General features: G+C 32.4%; 1 protein-coding gene across 1 annotated transcript in view; it reads right to left on the bottom strand.

The window, feature by feature from the left end:
* The window catches only part of LOC111990743 (G-type lectin S-receptor-like serine/threonine-protein kinase RKS1), a 22045-nt gene extending 12433 nt beyond the window's left edge, over positions 1–9612 (bottom strand). Inside the window, exons 1-2 of the mRNA XM_065761200.1 lie at positions 8706–9612; positions 8338–8554 (exon numbers count right to left, since the gene is read on the bottom strand). Of these exons, the coding sequence (XP_065617272.1) occupies positions 8338–8554; positions 8706–9612 (1124 nt within the window). The remainder of the gene's footprint in view (positions 1–8337; positions 8555–8705) is intronic.
* Between the last annotated feature and the right edge of the window lie 8569 nt (positions 9613–18181).

The raw sequence follows: 18181 nt of genomic DNA, 5'->3' as shown, positions 1-18181 counted from the left end.
GCGTAAAACCTCTCCGCCGCCCTCCAAGCGGTCAAATAATCCACTAAAGAATGTAGTTGGGATACATGAATAGCAGAAGACCCTCCAAGCCTAATCTACCCAAGTACCTAAGCCCTCCAAACTTCTTGCTCCAACGAGGTTACGCCGAACCTATTTCTTTTCTAGCTTCCTGGATTCCGCTACTTGACCATAGCATCAACCAATGTAAATTGGTTCCTTTCCAAACTGCTTCCCAAAGCACCAAATGGACCTTCTCACAGACGTGGGTGTGGTGAGACAAGGGTTTGATAAATGACCTCTCAAGGGTATGACAATGGAGAGGAAGAGAGTAGAGGAATTTGTAGAGTCTCTTTAGATGAAGATTGGGGATGAATCAATCTTGTATTTTTCTAGGGTTTTCTCTCACAAAATTCTCTCTGGAAGCTCTCTCAATATGATGGGTATAAGGGTGTATATATAGTAAGGTGAGAAGGAAATGCAAAACGTCAGTTTTTGCCAAACAGGGCAAGTTGGCGACTTGATCTCGCGGCTTGGCCGAGTCGCGAAATCAAGTCGCGATGTAACGGCCTGGCCAGACTGGAACTTTTGTCTTGTAGCGTGACAGCTGGCGCGACCCTTCAGCTTCCCAGTGTGCCTCTCACGTGATTGCCTTTTGCGGCTTACCAGTCGTGAACCACCCGCGAGTCCTAGTCTCGAGACTCTGTTTTTCTTGCACACTCTTGAGCTTTTCTTCACATCTTCTCACACACTACCCTTACAATTTTCCCACCTAAATACAGGGTTACTAAGTGCTAAATTACAAGCAAATTGATTACGGAATAAAGCCAATTAGATGGTTGATTAAATTCAACCTTACAGCATAGCTCTTCCAATTTTCAAACTAATTTAAACATTCGGATTCATTACAAATATAAATATAAAAGAAGAAAAAAAAAAGTAATTAACCTTTCTAAGCTTCTTAGTAACAAGTATTTTGGGTATAGTTTGTTTTAAGTTTTAAGTTTTAGCTGTTAACTTTTGTGTACAATTTTTTAAATCTTATTAATTCTTTTACAACCAACTAAGTTATGGAAGTCTCAAGTGCATTGTCAATATTTGTTTGTTTCTTTTGTTTAGGGGTGAACCAAATGTAAATTTGCAGGCTCTACGGCATAAAAAATGTGAACAAAAAAGAAACACTTCTTCAAATTTAATCTCCAAAGCCTAATTTTACTAGGATTTGAAGTATCAACATTCACATATAAGTACAATGAAAAATCAGCCTTATTTTTAACACATATCAATAACTGAGAACTTCAGAGCAGAGCAACATATTGTATTTTTATGACCTCTACACAATTTTAAATTCACAATTTAAGCATCCATGTAAAAAAACAAACCGGGTGAAGAAAAAATCACAAAAAATAACTAGAGCTTTCTCTCTTGATTAAAACATAGTACCATCACACCATTAAACATAAACTCAATCAAAATTTCTAAAATTTCTATAGACTTGTGAACAATTGCATCTCATCATAGGAATAACCAACAAAGCACTAAAATTAAATCCTCAGCAAATATAAACAAACCTAGAAACATAATCCGATTCCACAAACCAATTCAATCTCAAACAACAAATATAAAGTTTCTCAAAACAGAACCCATAAACCCACTAAAATTAAATCCTCAGCAAATATAAAGTTTTGACCTTTTTTAGAAATTCAAAACAGAACCCACAAACCCACTATTTCTCGGCAACCAAACGGTGAAACCCATTATATATAAACACTGTTTCTCACCTTTTTTTTTGGTTTTCACAGACCGCGTAGACTGATCAAAGCTCTATGGGTGAGAGTTTTCTACTTCGGTGGACTTTATCAAACTTTAGGAGGAGAGACCTGAGACGGTACACCTCGCTGTGGCTTTACTAGACTCTTCACCGAAGCTGATGAATGTGAGAGTGGAGACTGAGCGAGAGAAGAGGGTGACTGAGAGTGGAGAGGGTGAGTGAGAGAGGCCGAGGCCCTGAAGTGTGAGAGTGAGAGGGAAAGGGTGAGTGAGAGACCGTGAGACTAGAGAGGTGAGAGAGCTCTGTGAGTGAGAGTGAGTGAGAGACTGGAGAGGTGAGAGACTGTGAGAGAGAGGCGTTATTTTTAAAAAAATCTCCTGTTAAGCTCTGATTTCTCTGATTCTTCACACGTGCAAACTGAAACAGACAAGACAGGTGACCATAACTAAAAATCGAGTTTCTGAGACTTAGTAACCGAATCTCTAACCCTCGAGATCTAAGTGTCATCCACATCATTATCAATGCCAGGTGTACTCCAAATGGATGCTCGGTCAAAACTCAACTCTCTAAGACTCGAATTCTAGGTGTACTCCATGTGGCATTAGGACACGTCAATCTAAAAAAACCGAGCCTAAAATAGTCGATTTATTGAAGTAAAAATTGAGTCTTTCAGACTCGAGATGTTACTAATCAATATTCTTCTTAAACGGGGCCAACTAACTGTATAGTTGTACAATTATGGTTAAATACCAATTTCGTTCTTTGAATTTGAGGTTTGCTAGAAATTGGTTTGGTTGCTTCTTGGATTTGGGAAGAACAAAAAGAAAATTTTCTGTTAGTATTTAATTTAATTTTTTCTTCTTGTTTTTGTTTGTGATCTTTTTATATGGGTTTGAGTTCTTGGTTGCTAGGTTTGGTCCGTGAAGAACACAAAGAGCAAGTTGAAGAACATGAATATTAAGAAAAGAAAATTTTAATTAAAATTTTAAATTAATTAGATTTAAGGTTCTTCTTCAATTTTTTTTTTTTTTAAATTTCTGATGTGGCTTTAAAAAAAAATTAAAATGCTGATGTGGCATATAAAAATGTCAAATAATATTTTTTAATTATATTTTAATAGCCACATTAATACAACATCAACGCCACGTCAGTTAATAGGGTGTTCCGTCTGCCACCTAGGACTTTGCTGATAGGGCACTGACGGTAGGGACAAAAACGAGATCATCTTTTTAATTTTAGAAACTAAAAGCGGTGAAATTAAAAAATAGAGACTAAAATAAGAATCACCAAAAATGTGGAGATGAAAATGAATTTTTTGCCATTTTCTTTTTTGAGAGAAATAAGTACGTAGTACTTGGGCCCGTGATTACTTCTTCTTTTCATTTTTTTATAAAACCTACGCTACCTCAAGATCCCAACCTACAGGCCCACCCCAATTTGTAAATCAAACAGAGACTCAAGCCTAAAACAAAATGAGAAAGTAAAGCAAGAAATAGAGGTTTTAGAGGAATTCCAAACCTGAAGAAGCGGACTCAATTCACCGAAGGAGAAGATCTGAAGCCCACCGAAGAATCTTTAAGAAAATCACTTTCCAGTAACATACAATTTTTTTTTTTTTTTTGAGGTTTGAGATTAAATGTTTTGTGTTTTGATTTTTGTTTTATTTTAGTAAGAGATAGATTTTTCAGCTTATATGAGTGGGAGACTATAAAGTTCTATATTCTAAAGATGTTTTTCCTAGTTTTGCTTTGATAAAAGAAATTACTATACATAGTGATGGCTAATTTTTGGATTTTATTGGTTAAAATTGTCTCACTTACCTATTGAATTCAGCGGCCTACTATATACCCATCCAAATTTTGTTTTCTTACCCTTTTTTAAAATTTCCAACCAAATATTGATTTATTCCTTGTAGATTATTAATTCATTATTTGTGAAATATTATGATTCCGGCGATTGCGAGCAGGTTTAGCAAATTGGATTCAACAAGCAAACTGATATAATATATTAGTTAGCAACGTTTCCCGAAAAATAATATTTCCCTTATTAATTCATTATAGCCTGGAAAATGCTAAAATTATGACTAATTATATTATGAAGTTTAAAAGCAGTGTGACAATATATATAATTACTGTTAAATCAACATCATAATAAACAAAATATCAAAATTATATTTTTATTTTATATTTGAAAATTAACATAAAAATTTGTATAAATTATGTAATAAATTCAATATATATATATATATATTTTAGAATACTAAGTCCTTTAATACACACAGGGAGAGGAGAAAAAGCCTTAAAAATTTGATAATGGTGTATATCTAAAATAACCTATCTCTTAGATACACTCATACACACAGGCCTAATTCACAACCATTCAAGAAACTATAAGGTTTTGGCAAGTGACATATTCTTTTTCTTTTAGACTTTTACCTCAATAAAGATTATATTTATGCCAAAATATTAGTTCATTAAATGTGTCAATGGATTAATTGCATATAAAAATTATTTATAGGTGTGCATATTATATATATATATATATATATGTTAGCTTTTTTTATTATATTAGAATTCAAAAATCTCACATGGAAGACTAAGAGGTTCTGTTTGTTATAATTTTTTTTTTTTATTTAGGCTTTTGCTTCACATCTTTTGCACTCTTCTCCACAAAAAGATTAAAAACCTAGGAAGCACGGACACTTAATTTAGGATGCCGTATCGGTGTTATATCAGTGTTGTACTAGCCATTTTATGTTATAATTTTATCTGTGTCTGTGCTTCCTGGTTAAAAACAAAGGGTCAAGGTTGTGTGAGTCTTATTTAAATTTTTTTTTGGTGAAAGATTGCCCTTCGTAAAGTCGAAGCCTAGCCCATTAAGCTGTTAAAACAAACTGATTTTTTTATGGAGACCCACTAGCCTAAAGCACAGGCACAATAGAACACACAGACGAAACAAGTTGTTTTAAAAATGCTGGATGTGTTCAACATACTTTCACAATATGACTTCAAGTTGAGAACTAAAATATTTTTTATAAGAATATTTTAATATTTCAAAATATATGCATATTTCATGGCAAGATACATAAATATCACATCAAAATTCCATTAGAAGAACTTACTATTATCATAATTTAATAACATAAACATGACATCATAAAATTCTACAATATTTTCATAAGCCAACTAAATATTAAAATGATCACATTAAAAAAAAAATTAAATGATGTCATAAATATATATCTTATGCTAACTCCAAAGCATTAAAGAAACAAAAACTATAATTAAGCAAAAAAAAAAAAAAAAAAAAAAAAAGGACCTTATTACACTACATAACAAATATCAATAATACGGAATGGATTAAAATTATTTTATCATTATTTAAATTAAAATATTCCTACGTTGTTATTTTATCCTTAATTACACTTTAAGTGAAAAAGTGTAATGGACATTTGTGTGCAATTTTAAATTTTCTCTTTTCATGATGAATTGATTGCTTCAACTAATTTTTATGACAATTATACTATAGTCTAAATTCTTCGTATCCCTAAGATTAAAAAAATTATCCCCTTAATTATTTCGCATTACTTTAATTCAACAAAAACTTCTTCATATTATTGCGACATTACTTCATATTATTACTTCAGCTAGGCCTGTTCAAGAATTCACCGGCACCGACAAAACCACCTGAAACCGCGCCGATTCGACCGCTGAATGCTCCACCGAAGGTTCCCGGCGCGATGATCGGTAGGCTTTTTTTTTTACCGAAGTTGGCCGGTGCGGTGGTCGACAACAAGATCTGCAAACCGAAGAGAAACCGAACCGAACTGATATATATATATATATATATATATTTAACTTATACATATATAATATATAATCATTCATCAGTTTTAAAATAAAAGAAATTGAGAGGGAGAGAGAGAGAGAGAGAGTACCAGTTTGGCGTGAAACTGAGAGAGGTGTGAAACTGAGAGAAGCAAAGGAAGAACAAGGAAAAATAGGGTTTAGGTTAAGTAAGTTAGAAACGACACCGTTTCATTTTTTTTTATTATTATTATTTTTAAATCTGATTCAAAGCGACGCCGTTTTGGAACCATTTTAAAATTTTACTATCAGGTTCAAAACGACGTCATTTTAGTGTTAGAATTAAAAAAAAAAAAAAAAAAGAGGAATGCTAGGAACGACGTCGTTTTATTTAGAGGTTAGATTAAATTTGAAAAATCTTTAGTTAGACACAGACCTCTCCTCACTCTCTCTCATCCGCCTCTTTTGTCTCTGTCTCTCTACATCTCTGCCTCTCTCTCTCTCTCTCTCACCTATCTCCGTCGCTCGCCACCACTCACCAACAACGTCTTCTACAGCTTGATGGCAATGTTCTCCAAGCTTTCCTCTCTCTTCTCTCCTCTGTTATGGCTGTTATATAGAAATTTCTAGAGTATGTTTTGATGCTCAATAACAGGTATGTGAATTTGTGTAATGCTCAATACCTAGGCTACCTCTCCTTGGCTCCTTGCTATGCTTCTATAAATATTGAGAATTTGTTTGAAAATTTTGTGTGGAAATTAGATATATATATATATATATATAAATAGAACATGTTTTTTTTTTTGGAATATTTGGGTTGTTTAATAATTCTGTGTGGCTTGTTTGAGGATTGATATATATATATATATATTTTTTTTTTGCACCGAACTAATTGCACCGCACCGTTAGGGTGAACCAAAACTGGAGTAGACCGGTTCCTGGCTTCCTGCCCCTTTACATGTGAGGTGCGGTCAGGCATGAGAGAAACCGCACCCTATAGGTGTGGTGCAAAAATTGCCCCCATAACTGGCCGCACCGCACCGTGTACAGCCCTAACTTCAACATATCTTGAATATTTTATATAATTTTTTCACATGGAAGTTTATAATCTTATTGCACGATCACTTTGCAAGTCTATAATAAGTGTAGTCTCACTCTTATAATTCACACGTTGATTTATTTACCAATTGTGCATACCTTTTCTTTTCCTCTTTATTAAACAATGTGCACAGAGGAAAATTAGTAATGAAGTTACAACCAGAGCCACTACCATAATTGCCCGCCTCCTATTGTTGGCAAAGAACCACTTGAAATGATCTGGAAACAAGAAAATTTCTCCATTTATGCAACGATTTTGAAAACTATTTTTACAATTAAGACGATAAATTGTAATTATAATAACATCAACCTTAAATAGGCATACTCCCAATATTATTTTTATCATGCATCAATTATAAAATCAATTATTAAAAATGGCAAAACTTAGGTACAGTACTTTAGTTACAATACCTTAGGTTTTCTACTTAAAATTTTGACACTTGTCTAATTTAACATCCTAACTAAACAGCGTTAAAACTAAATTTTTTTTTTCTTTTTTCCTTCTTCCTTTTTTTTTCCAGTACTGCAAAAATCCACGGTTTTGCCTCATTTTCTAATGGGTTTCAAACCAAAAAATGACCTTCTCCCTCATTTTCTCAGTAACCAAACAAGAAATATCAAAAAATAAAAGTCAAATCTACTGGGTTTCAAACCAAAAAAGGGACCAATTTCAGCTATACCCAAAACTTCCACACTTAACATCAATAAAGCTGAAACAGATACACATACATACAAACACACACCAAGAGAGAGAGATAGAGAGAGAGAAAGAATCATAGATCAGAAAAGAGGACAGAATCATAGATCAGAAAAGAAAGAAACAAATACAAATACGAGTAGTGAAGAAATATAGAGAGCTATGGTTGGTTGTTGACCAACGGAAAGCATGGGAGAAAGAAAGATTCACAAACGAAAAAGGACAGCAAAGAGGGATCCGTTTTATTCCTCTTCCCTCTCCTACCCTCTTCGATAAGTTGATGGCTATCTGCCCACTTCTCCCTTTCTTCTTCCTTATAGTGTGCAAAGAAGCATACGATTGACATTATTTGGCAATTAGAGGTTTTGAACTTAAATCTTTATAGATCTCTTCTAAAAATAAAAAAAATAAAACTTTATAAATTTTATTAGACTTTAGGTATCAGTTAGTCACTAGACCAAGCACTAAGGACTTTTTATTTATTTATAAAAGCACTAAGGATTGAGATACACACACCGAGAGAGAGAGGTATGAGAGATATATATATATATATATATTTTTTTTTTTTCTTTTTTGGGCTTTGGGTTTGGAAGAGAAGGGTCATGAGTGGTTTGGAAGAGAAAGGTTTTGGGTTTGGAAGAGAAGCTATTTGCAGGTACAAGAAAAAGAAGGAAGTATGGGTTTTGAGTTTGGAAGAGAAGGGTCACGGGTGGTTTGGAATTGGAAGAGAAGAAGATATTTTTATTTTTAACGCCGTTTAGTTAGGATGTTAAATTCGACATGTGTCAAAATTTTAAGTAGGGAACCTAAGGTACTGTACTAGTACTGTACCTAAATTTTGTCTTATTAAGAAATATAAGAGTGATATTGTTGTGTGCATGTATGGTAAAACAAAATAAAAAATTGCCTCAAATAATGTCTCAGTAAATTATCATGTACCTAACTCAAATGCATCAACACGTACATACAAATTTTGGCCCCCATCGAACAGGACCAACACTCTCGTATCCATCAATTCACCATACCATCTCATGCAACCAACTTCCTCTTTCACATCTATGCCTCCATACGCCGTGCAAGAACAATTCTCCAAGCATTGTCGCTCACACTCCTTCAAACTCAGCTTCTCATCGACTCGTGCAAATGAACTATCCGGAAGCTTCACATTTTCCACCTTCACAAACTCTGCAACACTCTTGCAAATGGATGCCCCCCCCATGCTTCTTCACACACCCACTTGTCGCATTTCTCGCAGACCATTCACTTGGTGATCTTGGTTCGAACCCAGGTAGACAAGTGCACTCATATTCAGTACCATTTTGAACTTGACACTTACCAAATGCACCACACTTCCCATAATTGTCACACCGGTCCAATGGCACTGTCCCCAGAATGTCCCACTCTTGATCTGAATTTACAGTCACAGAGCATTGAATTAATCCAGATCCATCCACCACCAATCTTGAGAATAATGATGCGCCTGGGTAACGTAAGCCCCAAACTGTAGAAGTCTCATACTCGTTGTTAAATAAATTGAAATTCATGACCGAATTATTACTTGACAGTGTTGGTATTCCGCTCCATCCAATACCATTCCAATGACCAGAACGCCACCACAAAATGTTACCTTTGTACAAAAACAACTCTGGGGAGGAGCTATTGGTATTGAGAATAAAGGAGAAATTCCCAATTCCTGGATCATCTTTGGACTTCCAAGATGTTAGAATTCGATTTAGACCGGTCGTCCGATCCAACCCAAGTTTCATGCTTGGAAGAAATGTATCAGTTGGATAGTCAAAGCTTTGCCATAGCACCTCACTTGTTTCATTAAGAACAAAGACGAGATTTCCTGAATTAGTGAGCTGAGCAAGAATAATATTGTCGTTTGAATTTGTGACAATATTTGTGGACCAAATGGATTTCTTTCGATCCTCGCCATAGAGTACTAGGTTTCCATGAAGATCAACTGATAGAACCCCGGAAGTATCAGTGATAGGATTGTCTCTGTTTGCAACCCATGCCACGGGTTTTTCTGGAGCTTTATAAAACCAAATGCCAACATACCGGTTGGTGGACTCTCCGGGAGAAAAGAAACCAAGCGCAAAGGTTTCTCCGTTAGAGACTAAAAGGTCACCATCTCTGATGGGTTTGCTGATGGTTAAGGTGTCTTGTAAAGCGTCAAATTGGGGAAGAAGGAGTACAAGCAAGGTGTGTAGAAGGAGAAACCCCTTAGTAAAATACATGATCATGACGAGTAAGGTTGTGTGTAGGTCTTTTTGCTAACTAGAAAAAGAGGTTGATTAGGTAAGGCTTTTCAAAGTCTTGGTATTTGATGCATATATGTAATTTGGGTCAAGGGTGATGGGAGGTTGGAAGGTCCGACTCGGAGTTGATGTGGAACACTTCTTAACCTAAGGAACGGAAGAGCGGATGTGGAACCCAGGGGTGGGATTCACAAGCAGACTGATGAGTCAACAATACATGTGCTTTGGAGTTGCCCTTTGTCTAGGAATGTTTAGGTCCTTGTGAACGGAAATTTTTAGAAATGGCTACTATATTTCAGCGGGTGTCAAGTGAATGCTAGCAACATGAGTTCCATTTAAGGGCAATATTGATAAGCTGGGCAAATTGGCAGGCTAGGAATAAGGTGGTCTTCGAAGGTCTTCAGCTTCATCCCATGCAAGCATTGAAGCATGCAGATACTGGATGCATGTTGGATTTGATGGATACGAAAGAGGGTTTCAACCTTCAAGTGGGAAAAACAGAAGTAAAAGAAAGCGGAGGAAGCGAAGGCAAAGGAAGTTGCAGTGAGGCAAACGCCTCTTTATGCTATTTATAGTCTTATATATGCATATATATATTCTATTAAGTATTAAATTGAGAATTCCCCAGCTCATTTTTGTAAGAGCTCCCCCACCGCCTGCTTGGTGAAACAAATATTTTAGGACCAAGTTAAAAAAAAAAACAAAAAAAAAAAAAAAAACCACAATTTTTGTTGGAATTATTCATGTGATAAATTGTGAGTAATGAAAAAAAAAATTAGCAAGTCTATGTGAAAGTAAAAAAGCAATTAATTATAATCTACCATGTAAAATAGTACAAAAATTATGACTTTTTATTATAACAAAACTTAAGTACAGTACCTTAAGTGCTGTTCTTTAGATTCTTCTCTTAAGATTTCACCACGTGACTATTTAACTAAAAAATACACTTCATTCTCTAAAGAAAAAAAAATTTCATGGCAAAATTTTAAAATAAGAATTTAAGAAATAACATCTAAGTACTGTTTTGCTTTTTTTTTTTTTTTCTTTTTTCTTTTTTTTTAATGTAGTATAGAAATCTAGAATTACTTTGGCTCGAATTTCTTTTCAAACTTCAAAGTCACAAATTTTAGTCTTTTCCATCATTGACTTGCTTTTTTAGTTTTACTATGACCTTATGATTTGAAACTCCCCACTCTCGTTACGCTGTCAAGCTATTAATTTAGCTTACGTAATAAGCTTTTGTTTTTCCATTCCCATTTTTCATAAATCTCACAACAGCCAATTATTAGAGGGATGGTTGGTACATAGTGTGACAGATTTTACTGGTTATTACAATTTATCCACAGAAAATTTCTCTACCTTGCGCCTCAAACATGATGAATGTTGCTAGATCTATACGTGTGACATTGTCTATTGTTTACCAAGTATCGATTTGGAAATAACTTATTTAATTTTTATCCTAAAATATTATAGATAAAAGATAAATAAAATAAGCTGATTAATTTTCTTTTTTTTATTGAAAGTTCCCTAACCAAAAAAAAAAGGTAAAGTAAAGTGAGACACATAATAAGTATATGTGCATAAAAACATAGCATGGGACCTGCGAACAATACTCATGTTTTTCCTTCCTGACCATGCTTATTGACTAGAGACAATACCCATGTGAAGAGATAAAAAAGCTATCTAGATGGGAACTAACCTTCTTCGCTATGGGACCCACATGGGACCTACCAGAAATATAAATTTAGCAAAGCTAGTTTTAACCGGAAGATTTTAAGCAAAAGCTAGTTTTAAGGAGATAGATTTATTTATTTATTTATTTATTTATTTTTAACATCCCCGTATATAGATTTTCAAATTCAACCTGCGTGTTCAACTTTTGTTTCTTCTTTCCATTATAATCAATTTGACTCCATTGCCATCAATTGTCAAATAGTTGGTTGAGTTTTGACTATCATTGTCATCACCTCCACCTAGTAAAAACTTATTTTTCTACTTTTTCATTTCTATTTATTTATTTATGGTTTATGATTTTATTTTTTCCTCTAATTTATTGAATCAATTAACAAATCATCATGGTTAGTAGTCTAATTTAGCTATTTTAAATTTTATTTATTTAATGATTGCTTATAGTGAGATTTTGATATATTCGATATCTATTAGTAGTATGTCTTCTTTTATATGTTAGTCTAGCTTTGTTTTATACTTGTATTTAATTTTTATGAATGTTATGGACTTATGGTAGTTCAAAGAAATAGGAAAAACTTTGGGGGAAAATGACCTTAAGATGCTTAATTGGTCATTTAGTCTTGTTATTAGTGTTTTGCATACTAAGAAGAATTACACTGATTAACAGTTTTTAACAAAAATCTTTCATTATTATAGGAAATTCTTGGTTAATTCGACTAAACTAATGCACGAAGATATGTAAGTATATGGCACTCAGCATTTTTCTTGCATTGCAAATTAGTATGATAGTTTAGCATCAGCCCCTCAAAACAAATTTTTAATTTATTGCTCCCCCCCCCCCCTCCTGTTTGTATTGTTTATGTATGTACGTATTGTTACTACGTATCACATTGTATGACCTCCATCCATCCAATTCTTTCCTATCATCTCATCATCTTCTCAATTCATGATTAAATATGTCTAGGATACGTAATAAAAATTTTCATATATATTTTTTAATTATAATTGTGGTGTCATATTTTAATTAGTATTAATAAAAGTGATATGAGTGGTAGATCCATGTGCATGTATTAGTATGGTCTTTCTAAATCAGTAGGATTAAGTTTATTGTATTATTATCGGACAAAATTATGATTTTGGTCTCTACATATTTTAGGGTCACTTTCAATTTGATCCCTACTTTTTCCAACAATCAATTTGGTCCCTATTATTTTTATAACTAATGTTAAGTTAGTCCCTACCAACCACTAGTGCACTTGAAACTTATGCAGTTGATAAAATAATAATAAATTAATAAAAATCCAAAAAGCAAAAATGAATAAAAAAAGTAAAAATCTTATTTTCTTTTTCTCACTCCTAATAACCTAACACCAAGAAAATCAAAATCTCTTAGTCATTTTCTTCTCTCACAGTATGGAACAAAAATGATAAATATGATGAGAAATTACATTATGATCGATTTAATTTGTTCTGTTTTTGTAGGATCTGCACAAACCCTAATTAAGGTTGGTGTGGTGATTTTCTCAACATCAGGAAAGCCCTTTTCATTTCGTCATCCCACAGTTTGAGTACGTGGCCAATCACTTCTTGAGACAAAACCCACCACCAGGTCAAGGTGATAACACCCATCCCTTAGTGGATGCTCACTGGAAGGTGAGAATCAATGACCTGAACCAGCAATACAATGAGTTACTCAGTCAAATCCAATCTGAGGAGTGGGGAAAATCACTAATTTATTTATTCAAATGCTAAGGTGGCATTTTTAAGGTCTATTAAAAAATTTTTAATTATTATTTTATTAGTTAGGTAAGTTTCAAGTGTGGAAACAGTCCACGGTCTGCCACTTAAGTGTTTTTCATAGGTGAGTTGACCATAGAAACTAACTTGACAACAAATTAACAATTTAAAAAAAAAAAAAAATACTAAGACCACATAAATATACACAATTTTTGTCATAACTCGCCACATGACAAGTTAGAAGTGGTAGAGGTATGGACCTACCACCATATCTCTACTACTCACAACTAGCTACGTGATGAGTTAAGGCAAAAGTTGTATAAATCTTGTAGTCCTAGTTTTGCTCTTAAAAATAATAATTATCAAATTGAGTTTTTGGAAAAAGTAAGAACCAAATTGAAAGTGACCCTTAAATGTAGGTAACAAAATGGTAATAATTAAACACAAGAACATAGGGATTTATGTGGAAAACCCTTTTCCACTTGGATGGAAAAACCATAAGACAAACTCGTAATCAATCCACTATTATAAAAATCAATTATAATATCTCCTTCTCATGTTTGTGCCTAACTTTAGATCTACATCAAGTATAATAATATCACTTTTTAGAGATTTGTGTGAACTTATTTGAGATCTCCACTCACTTTGACTACAACAACTCTCTATGGTTGTAACACTCAAAAGATCTCTCTCTAAAGAAAATCCTATTTTTCATTCTCGTGTATGTGTTATGGCTAAAAAAATTCTCATTGTTTTATTTGCTTTTACACACTAATTTTCTTCTTATTATGCTCACACTACGACAATACCTTTCTCTTTTTCTTCACTTTGCAACATCAAGTAAAGCCTCAAGAACTCTACTTAATTTGTATGCTTTACCAAAAAAAACAAATGTAGAGAAAATCCAAACGTTGTTGTTTCTTTCTTTGCACTACCTTCCAAGCAAAAACCCTTTTTTTTCCCTCTTAGTTTCACTCTCAATTCTACAACTACTTTTTCCTTTTCCCATTATGAAAGACCCTTGGGCCAAAACCTTCAAATTCTTCACAATATAGTCAATTTCTAAGAATTTAATTTCTATTCAATAGTTAACGAAGAGTGCATTTTTTTTTTTTTTTTTACAAGGATTAGCCCTTTTTTAGGCACCAAACAAACTAAAAAAAAAAATATGAAAACTAATTTTCCCTTCAAAAAATAAAAATCCACTTAGCTTTCAAAGTCTCAATAAAAATTTAAGGCAAGTTGTCAAAAAATTTATATCTTGACTCAAAAAATTTTTTTTTTTCAAAAAGTCTTTCTTTCTTTTTGGTATGGTTCCACCTTAAGGTCCTTAATGTCCAGGGGCAGCTCCACGTAGAGTCCACAGTGGTCATTGGACTACCTTAACCTAGAAAAAAAATAATTATTATGTACAAATTTTAAAAATTTATGATTTTTTATTCATAAAAAAAAAAAAAAAAAACTTTGTGACCACCCTAAATTATTTTAGGCCCAACATAATAAAACTTTTGACAAACAAACTTGGTTGTAAACTAAGGCTATAACTACAATTAATATATTTTTTTTATTAGATGTGAATTTTGACAAATCCACAATTTAATTACATTTTTTTCTTATATCCTCTATACTTGTAAAATTTCAAGAAGATAAAAAAATCAATAGATATATCATCAATCAAATGTTTAAATTTAGAGTTTTTGTAGTCTAAAATTATATTAAAAAAAATAAGTTTATAGATCAAATAGTAAATAACATCCAATTGGCATGAAATTTGACATGTGTTTTAAGAATATAAAGAACATACAATTTAACTGTTAGATTTTCAAAATATGTAGTAATGTTTTTAGTGAGAGTTGTAGCCTTAGGCTACAACTAAATTTATAGCCAAATTTTGTCCTTAATTGAACTTTGGTCCCTTTAATAATATATTAGATCCTTACAAATAAAAAGAAAAAGTCCAAGAAAAAGATTATTAAACTAAAATTTAATAAAGTATGGGTTACAATATAGCATTTTCGATTGACTAAGATCTACTACACATTTAGCTTTCTTAGTTTTCCACATGGTTTAAATTGTGTAGAAGGAAAAAATATAAGTACATGTTTTGAGGAGAAATAATTTTGTAATAGTAAATTCTCATATATAAGTGTAGTGATTATCAAAATATAAATTGTTGTGGTTAGTTCTTACATAAAAAGATGGAACCAAAATTTTATAACATTCTCATTAACTTCTCCAAAAATGCATACAAAAAACTTTTCTCTAAAAATGAAAATAATGTTATTTTCCATATGAAATAATCAAGATTCATTGCACGTTCTAATCAAAATTATACATTCTTTATATATATATATATATATATACATATCTCACTATATTATAATGTAAAATAAATTATATTTCCATGCAAAGGAAAAAACTTATAAAAATTAAAAATATAGATAGCTTAACTCAATATATATATATATATATACAATATATATATATTATACTATATCAATTATACTTTGTCGTTTTCATTGGGTTTTGGATTTTTTTTTTTTTTAAGTTTATACTTTTTTGGAAAATAATTACATTATTTTGAGATGAGATTGAGACTAATACTTATAAAGACTCAACTACCATTAACTTATAAAAATTTAAAATATAGATGACTTAACTTACAAAATATATATTATACTATCACTTATACTTTGTTGTTTTCATTGGGTTTTGGAATCAAAAAAATGTTTATACATTGTTAGAAAATAATCAGGCGATTTTGAGATGGGATTGGGACTAGTAAGTATAAGTCTCAACTATTATTATCATTTTTCACTTAACAAAAAAATGATGTCAAAATATCTAGAACTAGTGAAATAGAATAAGGGAATCAATCGTAATAAAATAAAATAATTTCTTTTAGCAAATAATTTTTTTTAAATGAAGAAGAATAAGATCATAGTTTTCAGACTCGGACCGTTCAAAGAATCGAAAAATAGAGAGGTTTAAGGTTTTTAAGGTCGGACCAAGGTTCCGTCGAGGTCGAACCGTGATGATGTCATAATTAATTTAATAATTAATTAAAATACAAATAAAGGTATTTTAAATATATAAATAGTAGCAAAATTGATTAAAAATATCTAAAAATAATTGAAACAGAATTTAAAATAAAATTTATTGATATTATAAGGTGAATATAAAATAGTACAACATGAATAAGCATTAAAAAAATATTTCATAATAATCCTACAAGTCTAAATTATTTTGATTAAATAAAAAAATTACTTTTGATTATTTTAGTAAATTCACATGCAAATGCATTATTCTTTAATCAAAATTGAATTAATCAAAGGAAATAAATTTAGTAATATTTAATAAATTGAGAGAGATGTGATAGAATAAGTTGAAAAATTAAAACTGACATAAATCTATAATAAATATAATACACTTCATAGTTGTTCACAAGCAACATGTGTGGTGCGTTGGTCATGATGCTGGACTTGATTCTTAAATAAGGCATAGGTCTCAAGTTCTAAACTTCCACGGCTCCCTTTTCGGGTTGAACCGGCCCAAGGTTTCTACTAGTATTTCAGGTTGAACCCCGGTTCAAGGGATTCACTCAAAATAGGCAAAAATGGGTAACTAAGCCTAACTATCCAACTATATAGTTAGTTGGCCTGGTTTAGAAAGTATATTATTTACTAGCATCTCGAGTCTTTAAGACTCGATTTTGGCCTATAAATCAAGTCTCAAAGACTCTATTTCTATGGTCTAATCACGTCTAATGTGGCATTTTTTCCACGTGGTGAGCATCTGAAAATCGAGTCTCTAAGGCTCGATTTATAAACCAAAAAAATTTGAAGTCTCATGTACCAGCTGAAATACCCAAAAACAAATTTCAGAAATCCCAGAAACATAACAATCCCACACAACAATCCAATCTTAGAGACTCAGATCAAAGGGAGAGAGAGAGCTCACCTCACCAGCGCGCGGCCTAGGTCGCGCGCGGCCTGGGTTCTCCTCTGGGTTCTTCTCTGATGTTCTAGGTTCTTCTCTAATGAGTTTTGGTGTGGCCTGGGTTCTTCTCTGATGAGTTCTTCTCTGATGGGTCGCGCGCAGCCTGGGTTTTTTTTTTTTTTTTCCTCTGGGTTCTTCTTTGATGTTCTAGTTTTTATAAGGGTTATAAATCGAGTCTTAGAGACTCGATTTTCATGCGGTCGCCACATGGAAAAATGCCACATCAGATGTGATTAGACCATGGAAATAGAGTATTTGAAACTCGATTTATAGGCCAAAATCGAGTCTCAAAGACTCAAGATGTTAGTAAATAATATACTTTGCAAACCGGGCCAACTAACTATATAGTTGGATAGTTAGGCTTAGTTACCATTTTGGCCCTCAAAATATCTAAATATCCGGTTTTCATATATAAAAAAAAAAACTGGATTTGTGACCGGTTCATGGGTAACTCGGTCCGATCGGCCGGTCTGGTCTGGTTCTGATAACGTTGAATAAAGATATCCACCCATCATTAATCCTTGGATTGAGGCTTACACTCCACCTCAAATCAAAATGAAGAGTAAACCCAAACAATTATGTTGTACTTAGGCTCACATATGTTGGTGACCACAAAAGTAAATTTGTACCTTTTAATCCAAAACAATAATAAAAATAAAAAAATTATTGTAACTTTTGTGACCTATTTCTCTCACACTTCACCCTGCTAATAACTGTATTATACTGCAGGTTAATTTTAATTTTAATTTATTGGTTTTATTATAATCATGATGGAATAACCATCTTTTTTGATTGTGCAATTGCAAACTGCAAAGCCTTTTGAAATGCTCTCTTATGGCTACTATATATGTAACTTTTTTTTATTCATTTTTTCGGGAACCGGCTAATGTGTGATTTAAAAAACACCTAAACAACGTTAGCAAATAAATTAGAACAAAATATAGTAAATTTGGACCTCTTGTTTGGAAAACCAATGAAGCTATCCACGCAAAACATACACGTATAATTGTTGGTAGTGATTTCATCATTTCATCACAAGTTCTAGACTATACTATTTTGTGTTGTAATATAAATTATCTTCTTCCTTTTTCTATATATATATATATATATATATTTTTTTTTT

This window comes from Quercus suber, unplaced genomic scaffold, assembly GCF_002906115.3.
Source record: "Quercus suber isolate HL8 unplaced genomic scaffold, Cork oak 2.0 scaffold_401, whole genome shotgun sequence".
Classification (NCBI taxonomy): Eukaryota; Viridiplantae; Streptophyta; class Magnoliopsida; order Fagales; family Fagaceae; genus Quercus; species Quercus suber.
This window is presented reverse-complemented; position numbering and strand designations above follow the sequence as displayed.